The 17,162-nt window shown below is 62.0% G+C and overlaps 1 protein-coding gene across 2 annotated transcripts in view; it reads left to right on the top strand.

Annotated features, from left to right (window-relative positions):
- Nucleotides 1–16,838, top strand: part of PAK4 (p21 (RAC1) activated kinase 4) — a 38,288-nt gene extending 21,450 nt beyond the window's left edge. The window contains exons 2-10 of one of the 2 annotated variants that reach the window (XM_075536375.1): nucleotides 9,329–9,408; nucleotides 10,283–10,509; nucleotides 12,407–12,838; nucleotides 13,010–13,459; nucleotides 14,023–14,156; nucleotides 14,241–14,367; nucleotides 14,566–14,691; nucleotides 15,551–15,685; nucleotides 16,000–16,838. In XM_075536375.1, coding sequence (XP_075392490.1) covers nucleotides 10,306–10,509; nucleotides 12,407–12,838; nucleotides 13,010–13,459; nucleotides 14,023–14,156; nucleotides 14,241–14,367; nucleotides 14,566–14,691; nucleotides 15,551–15,685; nucleotides 16,000–16,155 — 1,764 coding nt within the window. In that variant the 5' untranslated portion in view covers nucleotides 9,329–9,408; nucleotides 10,283–10,305 and the 3' untranslated portion in view covers nucleotides 16,156–16,838. The remainder of the gene's footprint in view (nucleotides 1–9,328; nucleotides 9,409–10,282; nucleotides 10,510–12,406; nucleotides 12,839–13,009; nucleotides 13,460–14,022; nucleotides 14,157–14,240; nucleotides 14,368–14,565; nucleotides 14,692–15,550; nucleotides 15,686–15,999) is intronic. The other variant, XM_075536376.1, reaches the window with a different exon arrangement.
- The last annotated feature ends 324 nt before the right edge of the window (nucleotides 16,839–17,162 follow it).

The following is a 17,162-nucleotide window of genomic DNA, read 5'->3' as shown; positions in this document are numbered from 1 at the left end:
GGTCAGAACGTTGCAAGTCTGAACTCCCAGGCCACCTCTGGGGGAAGCATCCCCTTCCTCCAGGTGTGGCAACAGCAGTTGCCAGGCCCTCACCCCCAACACACACACACACACACACACACACGCGCGCGCGCGCGCGCGCGCGCCCCCACCCCCCCACCCCCGTTGCAGTACCTCAACCCTCCCCTCCTTCCAGAGGCCACTTCTGTGTGTCCTTCAAAGGTGAGCATGGCCTTGCTGTCCTCTGTGTGGAGCCTGATAGCACCCTGGGTTGGGTGTTGGGCTGCTAACTGCAAGGTGAGTGGTTCAAACCCACCAGCTGCCCCGAGGAAGAAAATTGAGGCTATTTGCTCCCATGAATATTGACAGTCTCCTGGCACCCTCTAGAGCAGTCACTGAGTCAGAATGGACCCAGCACAGGGCTTGCTTTTGGGGGTGTGGATCCCTAAAGGTGGTGCACAGGGTTAGGCATTAGGCTCCCCCCCCCCCGCCCCCCTAGAGCTGTCCCTCGGGAGAAAGATGACCAGTCTTGGAAACCCTGGGAAGCAGCCCTCCTCTGGTCACAGGGTCGCTGTGAGTCGGGATCATGGATTGGGCTTGATCCACCTCCATAAACTCGGCAGAGGTTGACAGTGCCTGCTCTGGAGCAACTCCCAAACCCAGCCCAGCAGGTATTGTGTGGCTGGCTCCTGCCACTGGCCTCGGGCTTAGCTAGCCAGGTGCTGGAAGCTATGGCTGCCACCGCTTTCAGTAAGCTGGCCAGGCCCTGCCTGTGCTGCTGGCCCTGGCCTGGGAGCTACAGCCTGCTTGGAGGCCAACCGCTGGAAAGCTGGGGAATGCCCCGAGGGAAAAACCAAACACAAACAAACTCCCCTCCCCCATGGCGGGGTCACCCACTCATAGGGATCCTATAGGACAGGGTGGAACTGCATGGTGGGTTTCCAAGTGTAACTGTTGACTGCCTAGGCTGCTGAGCAACTGAGTGTGTGTGTGTGTGTGTGTGTGTGTGTGTGTGTGTGCGCGCACGCGCAAACATGCTTGCTCTCCAGCTGGGATTAGCTATAGGAGGGAGCTGGGTGGGCCTTTGGGGCCTTTGGGACCGAGCACGGTGCAATCTGTTTCATGGAGAGGGACAGGCTGGAGAGGCAGTGAGGGAAGGAGGAGCAAGCAGATGAGCGTCAACTGCAGCGCCCGTCTTTCGTGGGAATGACCGCCTTGGGAATGGGGCTGTCAAGGGTGGTTTCAGTCTCTGTTTTGAGCTGTGTGTGAGCAGTTTCTGAATAACCCAAGCCAAGTTCCACCTGTGTGAGAGGCTGGGCTGGAGCTCCCTCCCTGCCCTGGAGGACCTCCTCCCCAGGAGGGGATTGTTTCCTGCTGGTCCCCCTTTCCCCCAGGGCCCAGCATCCCCGCTACAGATGGCCCTGCCATCCAGTTCTGACCGCCTCTCCAGCAGAGTTCAAACCTGCCTTTCAGGTTTGGGGAGCTGGCTCCACCTGGCTCCTCTGGGTGGCTTGCCTGACAGGTGCCCCACCTCCACCTAGCTCAGCCCCTCCTCCACCCCTGTCTAGGTATAGCCTCTGGCTGAGTGGCGGCAGGTGGGCATCAGCCAGGCAGAGGGGTGTGTGTACTCCTCATCGTCGGTTTGTCCTGTTTGGGGGCTGCACACATACTTCCCAGGAACCCCTGGCTGGGCAGCTACTCAGGGCGGCCTCTCCCAGGTACTCCCAATGGGGGCAGCCCCGCAGGTGTCAGCTGAGTCTCAAGGGTCAAAGCCCAGCAACAAACAAACCCCAAACCCTGGGCTTGTTGGGGCTCAGTGCTGTACAAGGAGGCCCCAGGGGGTTGAGGGCACGCAGAGGAGGCCCCCCAACTGAGCTTGGGGTGCCAGGGAGGGTAAGCAGGGATGAGCCAGTCAGCCCCCGGGAAAGACAGAGAGTTACAAGTAACAGATGAGCAGGCACTCCGGCCCGCCTGCATGGTCCAGGAAGGCTTTGCTGGGGAGGGCCCAGGCCTGGAGCAGTGCACAGAGTTGCTAGGCACAGGGAGCCTGGCCACCCTGGGGTGAGGAAGCCCCAGAGAAGCCCACAGTAGCTGAAGGCCCTGGGGAGGCAGGGGTGGAGGGTGCTGGGGGGGGGCGCGTCAATGGGGGAGGCTCACTGAGGTTACAGACTCAGGGCAGATGACCTGGACCTCAGTTTCCTCCCACGAAGTGGGCCTGATGAGCTGCCCGCCTTGTGCTGGGCAGCATGGTGGTCAGATGACTGAATGCAGCTCAGAGTCAGCCTGGCACCGGGCGTGCCCTCTGCCTGCCGTGGTTATTCCTGAAGGTTCGCGTCCTTCACCCTGTGGGCTGAGAGCCAGCAGCTCCTCCTTGCTTGTCCTCTGTTCCTGCCGCCCCCCCCACCTGAGGGGGCTGGGTGGGGTCCACCACACTCTCCCTAATGGCTCTTCCTGCTGCCCCCACTGCAGGGAGTGGGGGAAGCTGTGCTGAGGCTTGGAGAGTGCTCCCCCCCAGTCCCTTTGTCTGGCCTCCCAGCCAGCTGGTCAGCTCTGTCCTGTACCTGGGGTCTCTTGCCTCCACCCTGTCTCCCATCCTGTGGGCTCCCTGCCTAGCCACCCACTCAGGGCTCAGCAGAGAGGAGTGGGGGTGAGGAGTAGAGGGGACCTTGGGGTATGATTGGAGGACTGAGACTGCAGATGAGGTCTGCGGTTAGGGCCACCCACCTCCCTCCTTGTCCAGTCCTCCCCTGCCCGTACTGGGGTGGCCATAACCAGCCCGCCCACTTGTCTCTAGGCTTGGCCCCGCCTCCCCCCCTTTCCCTCCTCTGTGGGCTGTGGCCCTGGCCCAGTGCCTGCCAGGGCAGGCCGAGTCACCAGCTGCTGCCAGGAAGCTGGGACACAGAGTCCAGCCAGCTCCGTGGTGGGTGCCTGAGTCAGGGGCGGCTAGCCCTCAGATTCCCACCCTGCCACCTTGAAGGCTCTGTCCACCGGAAGGTGGCCCAGGAAATGGGGTAGAAAAGGGTGGAGGTGAGCTGGCCTGGGGCAGGTGGGTGGAGAGTTGGCAAGTTGGGCGCGGGTGGGGGTGGAGGCTGGCCCAGGGTGGCCTTGTGCTCCGCGTGTAGGGTGGCAGGTGTCTGTTTGTGGGACTTCCTGGTGTCAGTGTGCTGATAGGGGTGGACCCTACAGGCTGAGCCTCACCAGGCCACTTGGAGTGTTCTCGGGTGACACTTGGCTCCACTCAGTGAGTGCCTGGTTCTGGCGGGCAATCTGATGGCCTGCTGAGTTTGGGTTTAGAGATGTAGGGTCTCAAACTCGGCTTTATACTCCTGGGGGTGTCCTTGGGGGGTGGTGGTCAGAAGTACATGAGGGGCTTGCCTGGGGTGTGTTTCACTGGGTGAGTCATGGTGCCTTCTGTGAAGGTAGGGTGTGGACACACATATCCCTGGCTGATGGTGGAAGTTGTACTGCTGTCAGCTGGCATCCTGGGACCTTTGTACTTGTCTGCAGGTCTTGGCGGGCATCCCTGCAGCTCTAGGTATGTGGATAAAGGGGTCCCCGGCCAGTGACTCCTCAAGGCAGGGTGTTTTCTGTGGGGTCAGCGGCACGAGGAGAGCAGTGGTGTGTGCCGGTGGTAGTCTGGGCCTGGGTGTGTGGATGTCAGCCCGAGCGTCAGGGGCATCTCCCGGTGGGCCTGTCCAGTGCCATCTCGTTGAGCTGACTCATGTGTCAGACCCCACGTGTGCTCCACTGGGTTTCCAGGGAGACGGGGCTGGCTACTCATTGAGTTGAAGTTCCAACAGGCTAGTCGCTCCGCAAAGAGGAGGTTGCCTGCTTCGGTAAGAGTGCCCCACAGAACCGCCGTGAGCTGGAGTGAACCGATGGCAGGAGTGGGGTTTTAAGGGGCTGGGAAGTAGATCACCAGACCTTTCTTCCAGGGCACCCTTGAGCCATCCCGGTCTAGCTCATTGGCAGCACCACCTGGCGACCGCTGCATGTGTTGGGGACTCATGTATATGTACTAGTTCTAAGGTCGGTGGGTCAGACCTACCAGCCGCTCTGGGGGAGAAAGACTGGCCGCCTTGGGAACTCTTGGAGGCAGAGGTGGGCTGCAGTGGGTTTGAGTGCTCCTTGCTGAGGGCCGGCTCGATGGACGTGAGATGACAGGTCCGTTACTTGTGGCATCTGCATGTCACTCAGAGGCCAGAGGGCCCGACCTCGTGAGTTGAGAGCTAGGCGGTAGTTTAAGTCATTTCAGATTCCATCTTGTTCCGATGCTTTCTGCATCTTTTCGTATTTTGTCTCGGGAGCAACACGCATGCGTGTCTGTGTCTGTGTCTGTGTCTGTGTGTCTGTCTCTCTCCACCCCTGGGGTGGGGGTCCCATGCAGCGGGGGTCCCTGGCTGGCTCAGTGATGGGCCCTTCAGGATCTCCAGAGGCCTGAGCAGCTGCCTGGGCAGACCCTTTGTTACGCCACGGGACATGCAGGGGAGCCAGGCCCTGAACCCCTCCTGAGCCCTGACGACGGAGAAAATAAGGCCAGCACAGTTGGTGTGGCCATGAGGCCATGCCTGAGGTCTGTCCCCTTTCTTGGTGTGTGTGCACCAGCTGGGTTCTCTGCTCCCATTCATCAGTCACAGCCTCGGGAACCTGTGGGGCTGCAGGTAGTTCAGTTTGGGCTTCTTTGTGCATCTGCTCTGTGGCAGCAGTGACACCACCAGCTGGTCTGCTCCCTCCGGGCTCTTCATAACCACCCTATAGGACAGAGCGGACCTGCCCCCCTGTGGGTTTCTGAGACTATAACTCCTGATGGGAGTAGAAAGCCTCATCTGTCATCCACAGAGCAGTTCGTGGTTTCGAACTGCTAATCTTGTGGTAGGAAGCCCAGTGCTTAACCACCATGCTACCAGGCTCCTTAGAGACCTGCAGCGAGGCCTCCTTTGTGCTGGGACCTGTTCTAGGTATTTCCTGCATGCTGTTGCCTGGCTCATCAGACCCTGGGATGTTGGGTCTGTCATCAGCTCTAGTCTGAGGACACCGAGGCAGAGGCTGAGTGGCGGCCAGGGCCGTCAAGTCACTTCTGGCTCACCGGGACCCTCTAGGCCAGAGCAGAACCGATCCCTAGCTGACAGCCCCAGCTTTCTCTTGAGGAGTGGCCGGTGGGTTTGAACTGCCAGCTTTGGGGTCAGCAGCCCCAAGACTCTTTCCCTCCTGACTCTTAATCATCCATTGCTCACTGGGCCTGTGTCCTGAGCCCAGCATGTGCTGACCAGTGCTGGGTATATGGTGGGACCAGGACAGACCTAGCGGCGACCTGATTCTGTCCATCCATCACAGGACCGTGTACAGTGTTAAGTGTAAATGCAAACTGGAGCAGGGACCAAGGCCATGAGAAGGCCGGGGACCAGGGGTGTGGCAGAGTGAGCTAAAGGCACCGTGCAGAGAGGCCTGGGTGCTGGGAGCAGTAACGACTCTGTCCGCACTCCCTGAGGCTCATTTCATTGGCCATTCAGCTGTCGCTAAGATGGGTGAGGGTCCAGCTGGCTTCCCCCTTGGGGGCCACAGCTTGACTCTGTTCCCTTGGTGAACTGAAGCCGCCTCTACTACATGCCACCCCTAGCTTAGGCCCATGGCAGGGGGACCTCCTGGTGCCGGGCTGCCTGCCTCGGGAGGCAAACACAGCGAGTTATCACTGAGGAGTCAACCCCAGGCTTGGGAGACTCAGCCAGCTCAGTGTCGGGCCACGGTCGGCACTCCAGGCTGTCCCTGAGGGGCCACCACCCTCTCTGCTCCTCCTCAGGGTCTAGGCTAGTCATTCCTGCCACGGTGTTGCTTACGCGTCCTGCACGTGTTCACTGGGCCTGTCCTGAGTGTTTCGTTCATGCTATTGCCTGGTTGGTGCCTGGCCTTGTTCTCCATGCTCAGGATGCAGCAAGACCCAGAGAGGGAGAGGAGCGGTCCCTGGGGCAGGGCATTGGGCCCTGGGGCTGCTGCCACAAAAAAGCAATGTGCCAACCAGGCTCGGCTGCCTTTTCCTCTCAGCACTTGTCACCATCTCACTTGCTGGGTGCACTTTGGATCTGCCTCAGTTGCTGACGCTCGCCTGCCCTCTAGATGGATGGATGAGTGGGTAGATGATTGGGTGAGCTGATGGGTGGATGAGGGGACAGATGACCTGGGTGGGTTGGTGGATGGATGGATGGATGGATGAGTGGATAGATAGATGGATGGGTGAGAGTGAGTAAACAGATGCATGACAAGGTAGGTGATGGGTGGTGGGCATGTGGACAGGAATGGTGGGTGAATGGTGGGTAAGTAGGCAGATGGATGTGTGGATGGATGGTGGGCATGTGGGCAGGAATGGTGGGTGAATGGTGGGTAAGTAGGCAGATGGATGTGTGGATGGATGGTGGGCATGTGGGCAGGAATGGTGGGTGGATGGTGGGTAAGTAGACGGGTAGATAGGTGGTGGGCATGTCGACAGGAATGGTGGATGGATGGTGGGCATGTGGGCAGGAATGGGTAGATGGGTGGTGGGTATATGGACAGAGGAATGGGCAGATGGGTGGTGGTAGGTAAATGAGTGGATGAATAGGTGGATGGAGGAAGGGGGGAGAGAGCATGAATGCAATGGGCCATTTGTGGGTAGAGTGCCTGTTTCCCAGGGAGGAGGCTGGACATGTTTTGGTCTAAAGCTTTGGTCCAGTCGAGGGTCATGACTCTGGAAGGAAAGGGTCCAAGGACGAGGCCTGCAGGGAGACAGACGTGGGTGGGGGCGAACAGGGAGTGCAGGGCATGGAAGCTGCTGGAGCTGAGCAGAGGCCGGGGGGAGGTGGGGCGGGAGTGATGGGGCTGTCCCGCTAGGGAGCACCTGCTATGGGCTGGGAAGGTAAGCCAGCCCCTCCTCTGTCACAGCCCAGGAGGGAGGGGGTAAACTGAGGCAAGAAGGGGGCTTCCTGGAGCCACTGAGACAGCAGTTGAGCTGGGACCTTGTTGATTTCCCTCCGACAGGACTTCCTTTCCTGAATGGGCAGAGGCCATGGCCCCTGGGGCCAGCCAGGCCACCGCTTGCTGCAGGACAGGTTTATGCAGGGTCTGGGGACGCCCCAGCTGGTTTTGTCATACTCAGAGCAGACAGTGCTCTGTACTGTGGCCGATGTCCTGACAGAGGGGTGGGCAGGCGGACGTCAGAGAGCAGCGAAAACCTACAGCCCATCCCACAGGTGAAGGAATTAAAATATGATTATCTTTAAACACTTGAGATGGGTCTGCATACCTAGGCCCGAGGGCTGGGCCTCTACCTCCTTCTAGGGTCACCGCTCTGCCCCACCCCCTGCCCCTGGGCTCCAGAGGAAAGGCCCCTGAGCAAGGGGGTTAGTGTAGGGAGTGCCAATGACAGCGTCCCTGAGCGCCCCCTGGGGGCCGCCGGATGACAGCAGGCCAGAGAGGACAGACAGCCCTGGAAGAGTTGTCTAGTTGGTTGTCTAGTAGGGAGGCTAGCACCAAAGGACTAAACATCGGGGGCTTCACAGAGGCCGTGGGAAAACCCCACTTTAGTTCCATTTTCCTACAACGTTTTAGAGCCTCCATGTGCGAGTGGGTGCGTGAGAAAGAGAGATAATGTGCAGAGTCCCGGGTGGCACAAACGGGTCATCTCTGGACCATCAGCTAAAAGATCGGCAGTTCAACCTGAGTGTCCCAGAAGAAGGGGCCTACTTCATGGGTCACAGCTGGGCCGTCCGGCGGAACGCAGTCCTGTGGGAATCCCCTCAGTGGCAGCAAACAACCAAGTGCATTGGCAGAGAGAGCAGCGAGCGTGACTGGATGCAGGCAGACCTTCGGATGAGGGGACATCCATGTGTGGCGCCCAGGAGGGAGGGACCAGGTGGGGTCAGTGCCCAGAGCAAAGGCTTGTGATGAGCAGGGTTTGGAGGGGAGGGGGGTGAAGAGGGCCTGCAGTGTCCAAGTGGCATTTGCTGAGCACCCACTGAGCACATCAGTCCTGCTCCTCCAGGCCCTCCCTGGTCTCTTCTGCTCCAGGACACAGGGTCCCTCACCTCGGCCTTCACTGAAGAGCCACTGGAAGAGAGGCTGGCCGCCTCACACAGCTCCCCAGAGTCCAGCTGTGCTGGCCTGCTGTGCCCTGAGAGGGCCGGAGCCTGGGGGACGGGTGTTGCAGGGCCCAGGGTGGGGCTCCCGCCTGGTCATTATAAACAGGGTCAGTTCCTCCATTTGTCCTGCCAGCCATGCAGTGCCTAGAGGGAAGCAGAGCCCCATAAATATCCGGAGGAGCCCGCCCACTCCCCTGCGGGGGCACACAGAGCTATGGGGAGGAGCCTGGAGCTAGTCAGGGCTCTGACCCATGAGGGCACAGGCTGGCTACCTCCTGCCCGCCCCATCTTGACCCAGAACTGCACCTGCTTTGGGAAGTGCTGGGACTTGGTCCCAGGGATAGCGCAGATCCTCAGGGCTGTGGGCACTGACCGATTCGCGCCCCCCCCCACCCCGGGCATCAGTGGGCTGAGGTCCACAAGTGGCCAAGCGAGAGAGAGGTCAAGGTGAGGAACAGGGCTGGGGGGCATGGAGTCACACTGAGAGAGCCATCTAGAAGATGGAGGAGGGGAGAATGTAGGGTGTGGGATGTGGACAGGCCTGGAACTAAAAGACGGAGGACTGAAACAGGGTGTCCAGTGGGGTGGAGGTCTGGGAGGGGGCTGGGCATGTCCAGGAGTCTGGAATGGAGATGAGGCCTGGAGGGGTCCGGACTTGGCCCCACACAAGGGTAGGGGTGGGGGCACAAGCACAGGAGACCCTCCTGGCCAATATTATCCTGCCCCAGGTCTGAGCACCACCGTTCCAAGCAGGCCAGGAAACAGGGCCAGCTGTAGCTGCCTGGCCCAGCTTGTCTCTGGTCACCTGCTGGCCAGGAGACCCAGACCAGTCTAGACAGGCTGGTTGTTGTGCCCATGCCCACCTCCCACAAGCCTCTGCCACCAAACCGGTTCCTCTGGCTGTGCCCTTCCATGTCCTGCCGGGTGAAGCGCCGGCTCCTGCGGCCCATGCAGCTCTGAGCAGCGCCGTTCCAGGAATCAGATGAACCCCTGCCCAGCCTGCAGCCACCTCTGCTGAGTTCTCACTCCACGGCTCCTCTTCTGGGAACCTCCCTGTTCCCCACCCCTGCCACCCCTGTGGGCTTTTTCTCTGGGGACAGGTCTGCCCCTCCCTCTCATGGCATGAGGCTCCCCACGAGGGCACCGCTGTGTGCCCAGCATCACTCGGCCCAGGGGGAAGGACAGAAGGAGTGAACTGAGTTTTGCTTCCCATTTCCCAGATGAGTAAGCCGAAGCCCAGAGAGGAGCCCTCACCTGCCCGAAGACACTGTTAGCCACTCCAGCACCAGACCAGATCCGCGTGAGTAACCCCAAGGCCACGTGGGGCCAGCTGGGTGGGCCCTTCCTTCCCAGATACCACAAGGAGAAGGAACCTCGAGACCTGCCACTTCCTGTGTGCCCGGCCCAGGTCTGCTCCTGGCAGTCCCCCATCCCCATTGACCCACGAGGTGTGAGCCAGCTTGGTCTCATTTGACTGATGGGTAGAGGGAGACCCAGAGCCACAAAGCCACTTAGTGGCGGCTGGTCACACACAGTAACTGGCAGAAGGCTCAGTGCTCTGGCCAGATGGTTCCCCTGCTGCCATGTCCCCGTGGTAGACCCTGTAACACGTGTCTCCCTGCGGCCTCTCTGCTGCCTGTGCTGGCTTTAGCTGAGCGTTTGCTCTGTGCCTGGCGTCTGTGAGGGGAGTGTGGTGGGACTGCAGACAACGCTCCGATTCATGAGGAGCACCAGCACCGTGCGCCGTGCACCCTTTTAAAGTGCTGGGGCAGCGAGGCCTGTGGAGCTGACCTGCATGACAGGACCCCACACAGATGAGTCCAGAGATAGCTGGAAGGTTGGCGGTTCCAGTCCACCTAGAGGCATTCCGGAAGAAAGGCCCTCCGGTCCTGCATGGGATCACTATGAGTGTGTCTGTCTTGGGGCTGTGGAAAGAGGAGCTGAGCTGCTTGGGTTCCCAGGGATGGGCCTGGGCAGTGAGGTAGAGCCGGGGCCGGGAGGGTGGACTCTGGTTTCCACCCAGTAGGTGGCGCCACCAGTGGTTTCAAGTGAGACTGGGGCCTGGCAGGGCAGATGGGGGACCCAGAACCACCATGGCCCTGGAGGGGGTGAGAATGGACAGGATGAGAAAAGAGCGGGGAGAGGCCAGCTTCTGACCCCGGGGTCCCACGCAGGCCCCACAGGGAGGGGAGGAGCCATGTTTGGGAAGAAGAAGAAGCGGGTGGAGATCTCAGCACCGTCCAACTTCGAGCACCGCGTGCACACGGGCTTCGACCAGCACGAGCAGAAGTTCACGGGGCTCCCGCGCCAGTGGCAGAGCCTGATCGAGGAGTCGGCGCGCCGGCCCAAGCCCCTCATCGACCCCGCCTGCATCACCTCCATCCAGCCGGGGGCCCCCAAGGTAGGCCGCAGACCCCCAGGTGGCCCCGGACCCACAACCAACCTCCCTCTCTGGGGTGCTCCCCAGAGCCAGCACAGACCTTACCACAGTGCCACGCCTGTCCCCAGGCTGTGTCCCGTGCCTCCACCCTGCCATGACCCCTGGCACCAACCCCTAATCCTGAGACTGAACAGGAGTCCTGGCCACAGGGCAGTGCAGTACCTGCAGAGGCGGCACACAGGGCTGTGCAGGGCGCAGTGTGGTCAGGAGCAGTGGGGTGCACGGAGCAACCCTCAGTGGAGGAGGTGGTGGGTGCGTGGCAAGAGCCCTGGGTTTGAGGAGTTTTTTTTATTTTACATTTTTTTTCTTGTCACCCTTGTACAAAATGACAAGAGATATGATTTTGTTTCTGAGGCCCACCCCTGCCTGCCTCTGTGTGCCAGTGGCCTGAGGTTGGGTGGGTGCCGAGCCTGAGCTAGCAGCCCGAAAACAGGGTCTTGGCCCCCAGGGCAGTCAGACCAGGAAGGACTTTGGTCTGGGCCAAGTTGGCTCTCTGTGGGTGGAGGTGGGTGTGGCCATGCACTGGCCTGGTGCCCAGGGGTGGGCCTGCTGCTGACTCACCTCTCCCAGGCCTGCCTAGCAGGGAGGGGACACCAGTTAGTAGCTTTCCCCCCACAGTCTGTGGGGCCTGTGGGAGGACTGACCTTACTTGACCACGGCTAAAAATAGCTGGAGACCTCACAGTGGGCTTTCGGAGAAGTGGCTGCCGCCTCCTGGTGCCCTCTGACCCTGGTGCTCAGTGAGGGTGGGCGAGTCATACCCCATTCAGGCACCTCTAAACTTAGCGTTCCCCTTACCCCCATCCCCCTGCCTGGGCACCTGAGTTTGCTGCCCATGGCCTGGAACTTCCTGGTCCTTGCAGACCCCAGACCCCCAGTCCCTCCCCAAGGCTCCTCCTCACTCTCCAGTCTGATCACGGGTCCACCTGGCCTGAGACCTGGCACTGGGGCCTGCTGGGCTGGAGGGGCCTTGCTGTGAGAGCCATTTTCCGCTCCCTGGCCCCCGCTCACCACGGCCTGTGCCCAGCCTGCCCCCCTCTTGCCCCCTCTGAGCTCCTCACCTATACCCGATGCCCCACAGGGCCAGAAAGTAGACACAGTGGGTCCCCCCCCTTGTGACCTTGGCCATGGGGAGGGACAGGCCATGGACTAGGCAGAGCTCTGAGAGGAAGCAGGTGCAGGAGGTCAGGGTACAGGCGGCCTACAGGCCTTACTGAAGTGACTGGGGTGGGGGCGGGAAGCAAGTACAGAGGCCCAGAGGTGGCAGTGGCAGGCTTGGAGCCCGGGTTGGAGCTGGTGGAGGTTGAGGGGTTGGAGTGCAGGACAGTCCTGGAGACTTGTACTGGGGGAGAGGTGGGCACGGCCTGGAGGGCGTGACGGATGGGCTCTGCCTAACCCCTGTTGGCGCCTGCATTTGCCCCACTCCTGCTCTGCCCCCTCCTTGGGGTCTGGGCCTTTCTGACTCCCCGTGTCTCCACCCCTCCTGGCCTCTCCCGAGCCAACCTTCAGGGAAGATGAAATGTCCTTGCTGCTGGCCTGCAGGAAGTGCCAGGCCCTGCCCTGGGCCCCGGCAGCTATAATTTCCACCGCTCCCCACTGATTAGAGACTAGGCTGGCCTCTCTCCTCCAGCCACAGCGGGGGGGGGGCGGTGTTGGAGCCCCAAGGGGGTTCACCCTCCTCCCACCCGCCCCACTCCCCCTGGCTGGCTTCTTGCTGAGGAGGGCCTTCGCGCTCCCCTGGCACCCTCATCACTCCATGGCATGTCTCCATCCGTCTGTGCTGTGTTGTCCTGTCCCTCATGTCCTCCTGTGTGTCCACCCCTGCCCCCCCCCACCCTGCTGTCCTGGATGGACCCCAGAGCATCGTGCGGGGCAGCAAAGGCGCCAAGGATGGGGCCCTCACGCTGCTGCTGGACGAGTTCGAGGACATGTCGGTGACGCGCTCCAACTCCCTGCGGAGAGACAGCCCGCCGCCCCCCACCCGTGCCCGCCAGCAGAACGGGGTGGCCGAGGAGCCGGCAGCCACGGCCAGAGGGGGCCCGGAGAAGGCAGGTGGCCGTGGCCGGACCACCGGGCGAAGCGAGGCAGGGGGCAGCAGTGGTGACAGGCGGCGGGTGGGGCCGGAGAAGAGGCCCAAGTCTTCCAGAGAGGGCTCGGGGGGACCCCAGGAGCCCTCCCGGGACAAACGCCCCCTCTCTGGGCCTGATGTCAGCGAGGCGAAGCTGGCAGCTGGCCGGCCTTTTAACACGTACCCAAGGGCCGACACAGACCACCAGTCCCGAGGTGCCCAGGTAACTGACCTCCCACCCCTCCCCTACCCTCCCATGTCCGCTCTGACCCGTGCTCCCCCCCACCCCCCACGTCCACCTCATCCTGATCACCATGTGTCTGTCCCACTGCCAGGCCCTCCTGGCTCAGCCCTGGGTGTCCTCCACTAACAGCCCCCCCTTCTTCTCTTCCAGGGGGAGCCTCATGGCAGGGCCCCTAATGGGCCATCTGCGGGGGGCCTGGCCGGACCCCAGTCCTCCTCCTCCTCCTCCTCCTCCCGGCCCGCCACCCAAGTTCGAGATACCACCAGCCCTGGGGTGCTGGGCCCCCACGCCTCTGAGCCCCAACTGGCCCTTCAGACCTCCACCACATCCATCCCTGCAGCCCCCCCAGCCTCTGGTCCCCCGGGCCCTCGCTCACCCCAGCGGGAGCCCCAGCGGGTTTCCCACGAGCAGTTCCGGGCGGCCCTGCAACTGGTGGTGGACCCGGGTGACCCCCGCACTTACCTGGACAACTTCATCAAGATTGGCGAGGGTTCCACGGGGGTGGTGTGCATCGCCACCGTGCGCACCTCCGGCCGGCTGGTGGCCGTCAAGAAGATGGGCCTGCGCAAGCAGCAGAGGCGAGAGCTGCTCTTCAACGAGGTGCGCCCGCCTCTCCACCCCTGCTGGCTGCCCCAGGGGGCCTCCCTCCACCCGCCCTCTTCTCCCAGGCCCCAGCTCCACTCTTCTGCCCGCAGTCTATGGCCTCAGCCCCTCGTCTCAGGGCGTTCACGTTCTGCCCTATCCCTGCCCCTGGGCCCAGTAGATCTCCAAGTGTCTCCCCTAAACTTCTCCTCTAGTTCCCCATCTCAGGAACCCTGACTGTTACACCAGCCCCATCCTGTCCACCCAGCTGCCCTCTTGGATGCCTCTTCTGAAATGGGGTCGGGCTGTGTGCTCTGTACCCACCCAACATTCTACCCTGACGCTGCTTCCAGGGCCCTCGGGTTGCAGTGCCGGCCTGGCCTTGAATGCCCTTTGCCACTGAGGTGGGCCATCCAGGGCCCCTCCCCTGGGGCTGCCTGTCCTCCATGTCTCAGCCCCATGCTGTCACCTCCCTCTCCCACGACTGGTCAGAGGGGAGTGAGGTGCCATGTGCCTGGACAGCAGCAGCAGAGGACAGCCTGGGGTGGGCTGTGGCTGAGCCGGCTCCTTGCCGCCCCCAGGTGGTGATCATGCGCGACTACCAGCACGAGAACGTGGTGAAGATGTACAACAGCTACCTGGTGGGCGACGAGCTCTGGGTGGTCATGGAGTTCCTGGAGGGGGGCGCCCTCACCGACATCGTCACCCACACCAGGTAGGGGCCCGCCCCGGGCTGGGGGGCAGGGGAGCGCCCTCTCAGCATCTGGGCAGTGTGGCAGGCCCACGTGCCCTGTTGCAGGATGAACGAGGAGCAGATCGCCACCGTGTGTCTGGCTGTGCTGCAAGCCCTGTCTGTACTCCACGCCCAGGGCGTCATCCACCGAGACATCAAGAGCGACTCCATTCTGCTGACCCACGACGGCCGCGTGAGTGCGGCTTCTCTGCAGGGCCGGCACCTGGAACACTGAGGAGGAGGAGGAGGGGTGGGGGGCTGGCTCTGGTGTGCCCAGCACCCACTCTGTGTCCCCGTGGCAGATCCAGGCTCCACTCTGGGCCGTGCTGTGGGGACACCCTGGCTCACCTCCTCTAGCCCTCTGACCCTGCTTCCCCTGTCCCCGCCCCAGGTGAAGCTGTCCGACTTCGGGTTCTGCGCCCAGGTCAGCAAGGAGGTGCCGAGAAGGAAGTCGCTGGTGGGCACGCCGTACTGGATGGCCCCGGAGCTCATCTCCCGCCTCCCCTACGGGCCTGAGGTGAGGCTGGACTCCGCCTGCACACATAGGCAGAGAGCGGGGAGCCAGGCAGCCCCGCTCTGGGTGGAGGACTGCTGCTGAGGCGGCCTGGTGCTTGGCTATGGGGACAAGACGTGGGCTGAAGTGGCTGCAGGCCTGGCCTGGCAGGCTTCCAGCGATTGTCACCTGCAGCTGCTGTGAAGGCATTTTAGGGGGAAATTGAGTGTCCTATCTGGGAAGAAGCCAGGTGACATGCCCGGTGGCAGCGTTTGAGCTGCTCCCTGTCACAGGGCGGGGCCCTCCTGTGGACTGAGCCCCCGCCATCCTTGCTGCCCTCCCCTGACCCGCCAGCCCTGAGCCTGTCAGCTGTGGTCTGACTCTGAGGGCTCTCCCAGCAGGCAGCCACCTTGCTGACCAAGTGCCCAGCCCACATGGGGAGGGGCTGGCGTGAGAACAGGCTGCCCGTGGCAGGAAGCCCAGCGCCATGGACGAGGCATACCAGCCGGTCCTCAGGACTGTGGCAGTGGGGTGGGCTTGCCTGGCCACTCGGAGACTCCTCTCTGCATCTTCTCAGTTAGCCCACTGTTTCTGGGTGTGTTGGGAGAAGGTCCTGGGGGGCTCATTTTGGGTCATGTGCCCCAACTGTTGATAAGCTCTCTACCCCTAGGCTCCAGGGAGGATAGAGCGGGAGACAGGAGGGAGACACGGGTCCCAGTAGAGGTAGCCGGTGTGGGCAGCAGACTGCAAGGGCTGCTACTCGGTGGGCAGAAGCACAGAGCTGCTCTCTGATGGCTCCTTGGGTGAGGGGACTGGCATTGGGGGGCGGGGACCAGGTGGCAGCTGAGAGAGGCCCAGCCCAGGACCACCCCTCCCACCCCAGGTGGACATCTGGTCTCTGGGGGTGATGGTGATCGAGATGGTGGACGGGGAGCCCCCCTACTTCAATGAGCCACCTCTCAAAGCCATGAAGATGATTCGGGACAACCTACCACCCCGGCTGAAGAACCTGCACAAGGTGGGCCCTGAAGCCAGGCGGGACGGGCATGTCCCTGGGAGAGGTTCCTGTAGGGGCTAGCAGGGTGGGCTCTGCCAGCCTGGCTGACTAGGGTTTTCATGCTGAAGGCCAGAGGGCAGGAATGAGCCCTATCTAGCTTCTTCCCCCGCCACCCCATCCCACCCCCCGCCAAACTCTAGATAGCCCAGGCCTCGCCCTCTCCCGAGGCAGGAGGTGTGCTGGCTGACAGCCCATCTGACAGCAGAAAACTGAGGCCCACGTGAGTGAGGGTGGAGCTGGCACTCAGCCCCAGGCCTCTCCCCTGCCCCCCACAGGTGTCACCGTCTCTCAAGGGCTTTCTGGACCGCCTGCTGGTGCGGGATCCCGGCCAGCGGGCCACGGCTGCTGAGCTGCTGAAGCACCCCTTTCTGACCAAGGCCGGGCCGCCCGCCAGCATCGTGCCCCTCATGCGCCAGAACCGCACCAGATGAGGCCCAGCCCCGGCCTAGAACCAAAGAGCCCCGAGGGCCAGCCTGCTGCCCTGTGGGAGGCCAGTCAGGGCCAGCCCTCGCCTCCGGGATGCCCTTCCAGAACACAGGACCTACTACTGAGCTCCCGGCTGACCTTTCAGGAGAACCAGGAGCAAGTGAGCGAGTGAGCGAACATGTGCCCGGAACTCCCCCTCAGCTGCACCCCCACTCCCCAGGAAGGCCGGCTGGCCCCCATCACTGGAACCCTGCTGCGGGGGGCAGGGAGAATACCGTGGAAGGAGCGTGTGCATGTGTGCAGGGATGGCCCAGCGAGTGGGCATCTCATACGTCCACCCCCGAGCCATACGGGGTCAATCATGAATGTCTGAAGGAGTGGCCTTTTCCCTTTGCCCTGTGTCCCCTTGGGGTGGGTGGCAGTTGGGGTCAAGTGCCCCGCCCTCTGCGCTCGCCTCTGCAGAAGATGACTACTGGTCTGGACAGCCACCTCTTTTCTAGAAATCTATTTATATTACCGTTTTGTAACACTCGAGCCCAGCCCCAGCCTGGGCATGGACGTCCCTGCCCTGCAGGGGGGTGCGGTGGGGGGCAGGCCACTATCTGAAGAATCAGGTTCCTGGCCCCTCGACACAGCTCTGCCCTCATCCTCCCTCAAGTTAGTTTTACAATTAAAGCATTTTCTTGTTTGGGTGTGTGGGGTGTGTCGGGGGAGGGTTGGGAAGTCAGGTCCACCGAGAGGCACATCAGAAGACAGGTGACCCAAGGTCAGCCATCGGGACCCAGAAAGATCAGCCATTGTAAACCCAGGGGAGCGCTGCCCTCAGTGAAGATCAAAACTGTGGCAAACGGGTTCTAAATGAATGGTTTCTAAAGTGCGGGCCTGTGCCTGGGAACGTCCAGATTCCCAGCCCAACCCCCCCCGAGTGAATCAGAAACTCTGATGGAGCCCAGAAACGTGTATTTTTACAGCCCTCTTGTTTGAATCTACAATCGCGCTCATGTGATGTAGT

This window comes from Tenrec ecaudatus, chromosome 18 (assembly GCF_050624435.1).
Source record: "Tenrec ecaudatus isolate mTenEca1 chromosome 18, mTenEca1.hap1, whole genome shotgun sequence".
In the NCBI taxonomy this organism is placed as follows: domain Eukaryota; kingdom Metazoa; phylum Chordata; class Mammalia; order Afrosoricida; family Tenrecidae; genus Tenrec; species Tenrec ecaudatus.
Note: the sequence above shows the minus strand (reverse complement) of the source record. Positions and strands in the feature narration are given on the sequence as shown.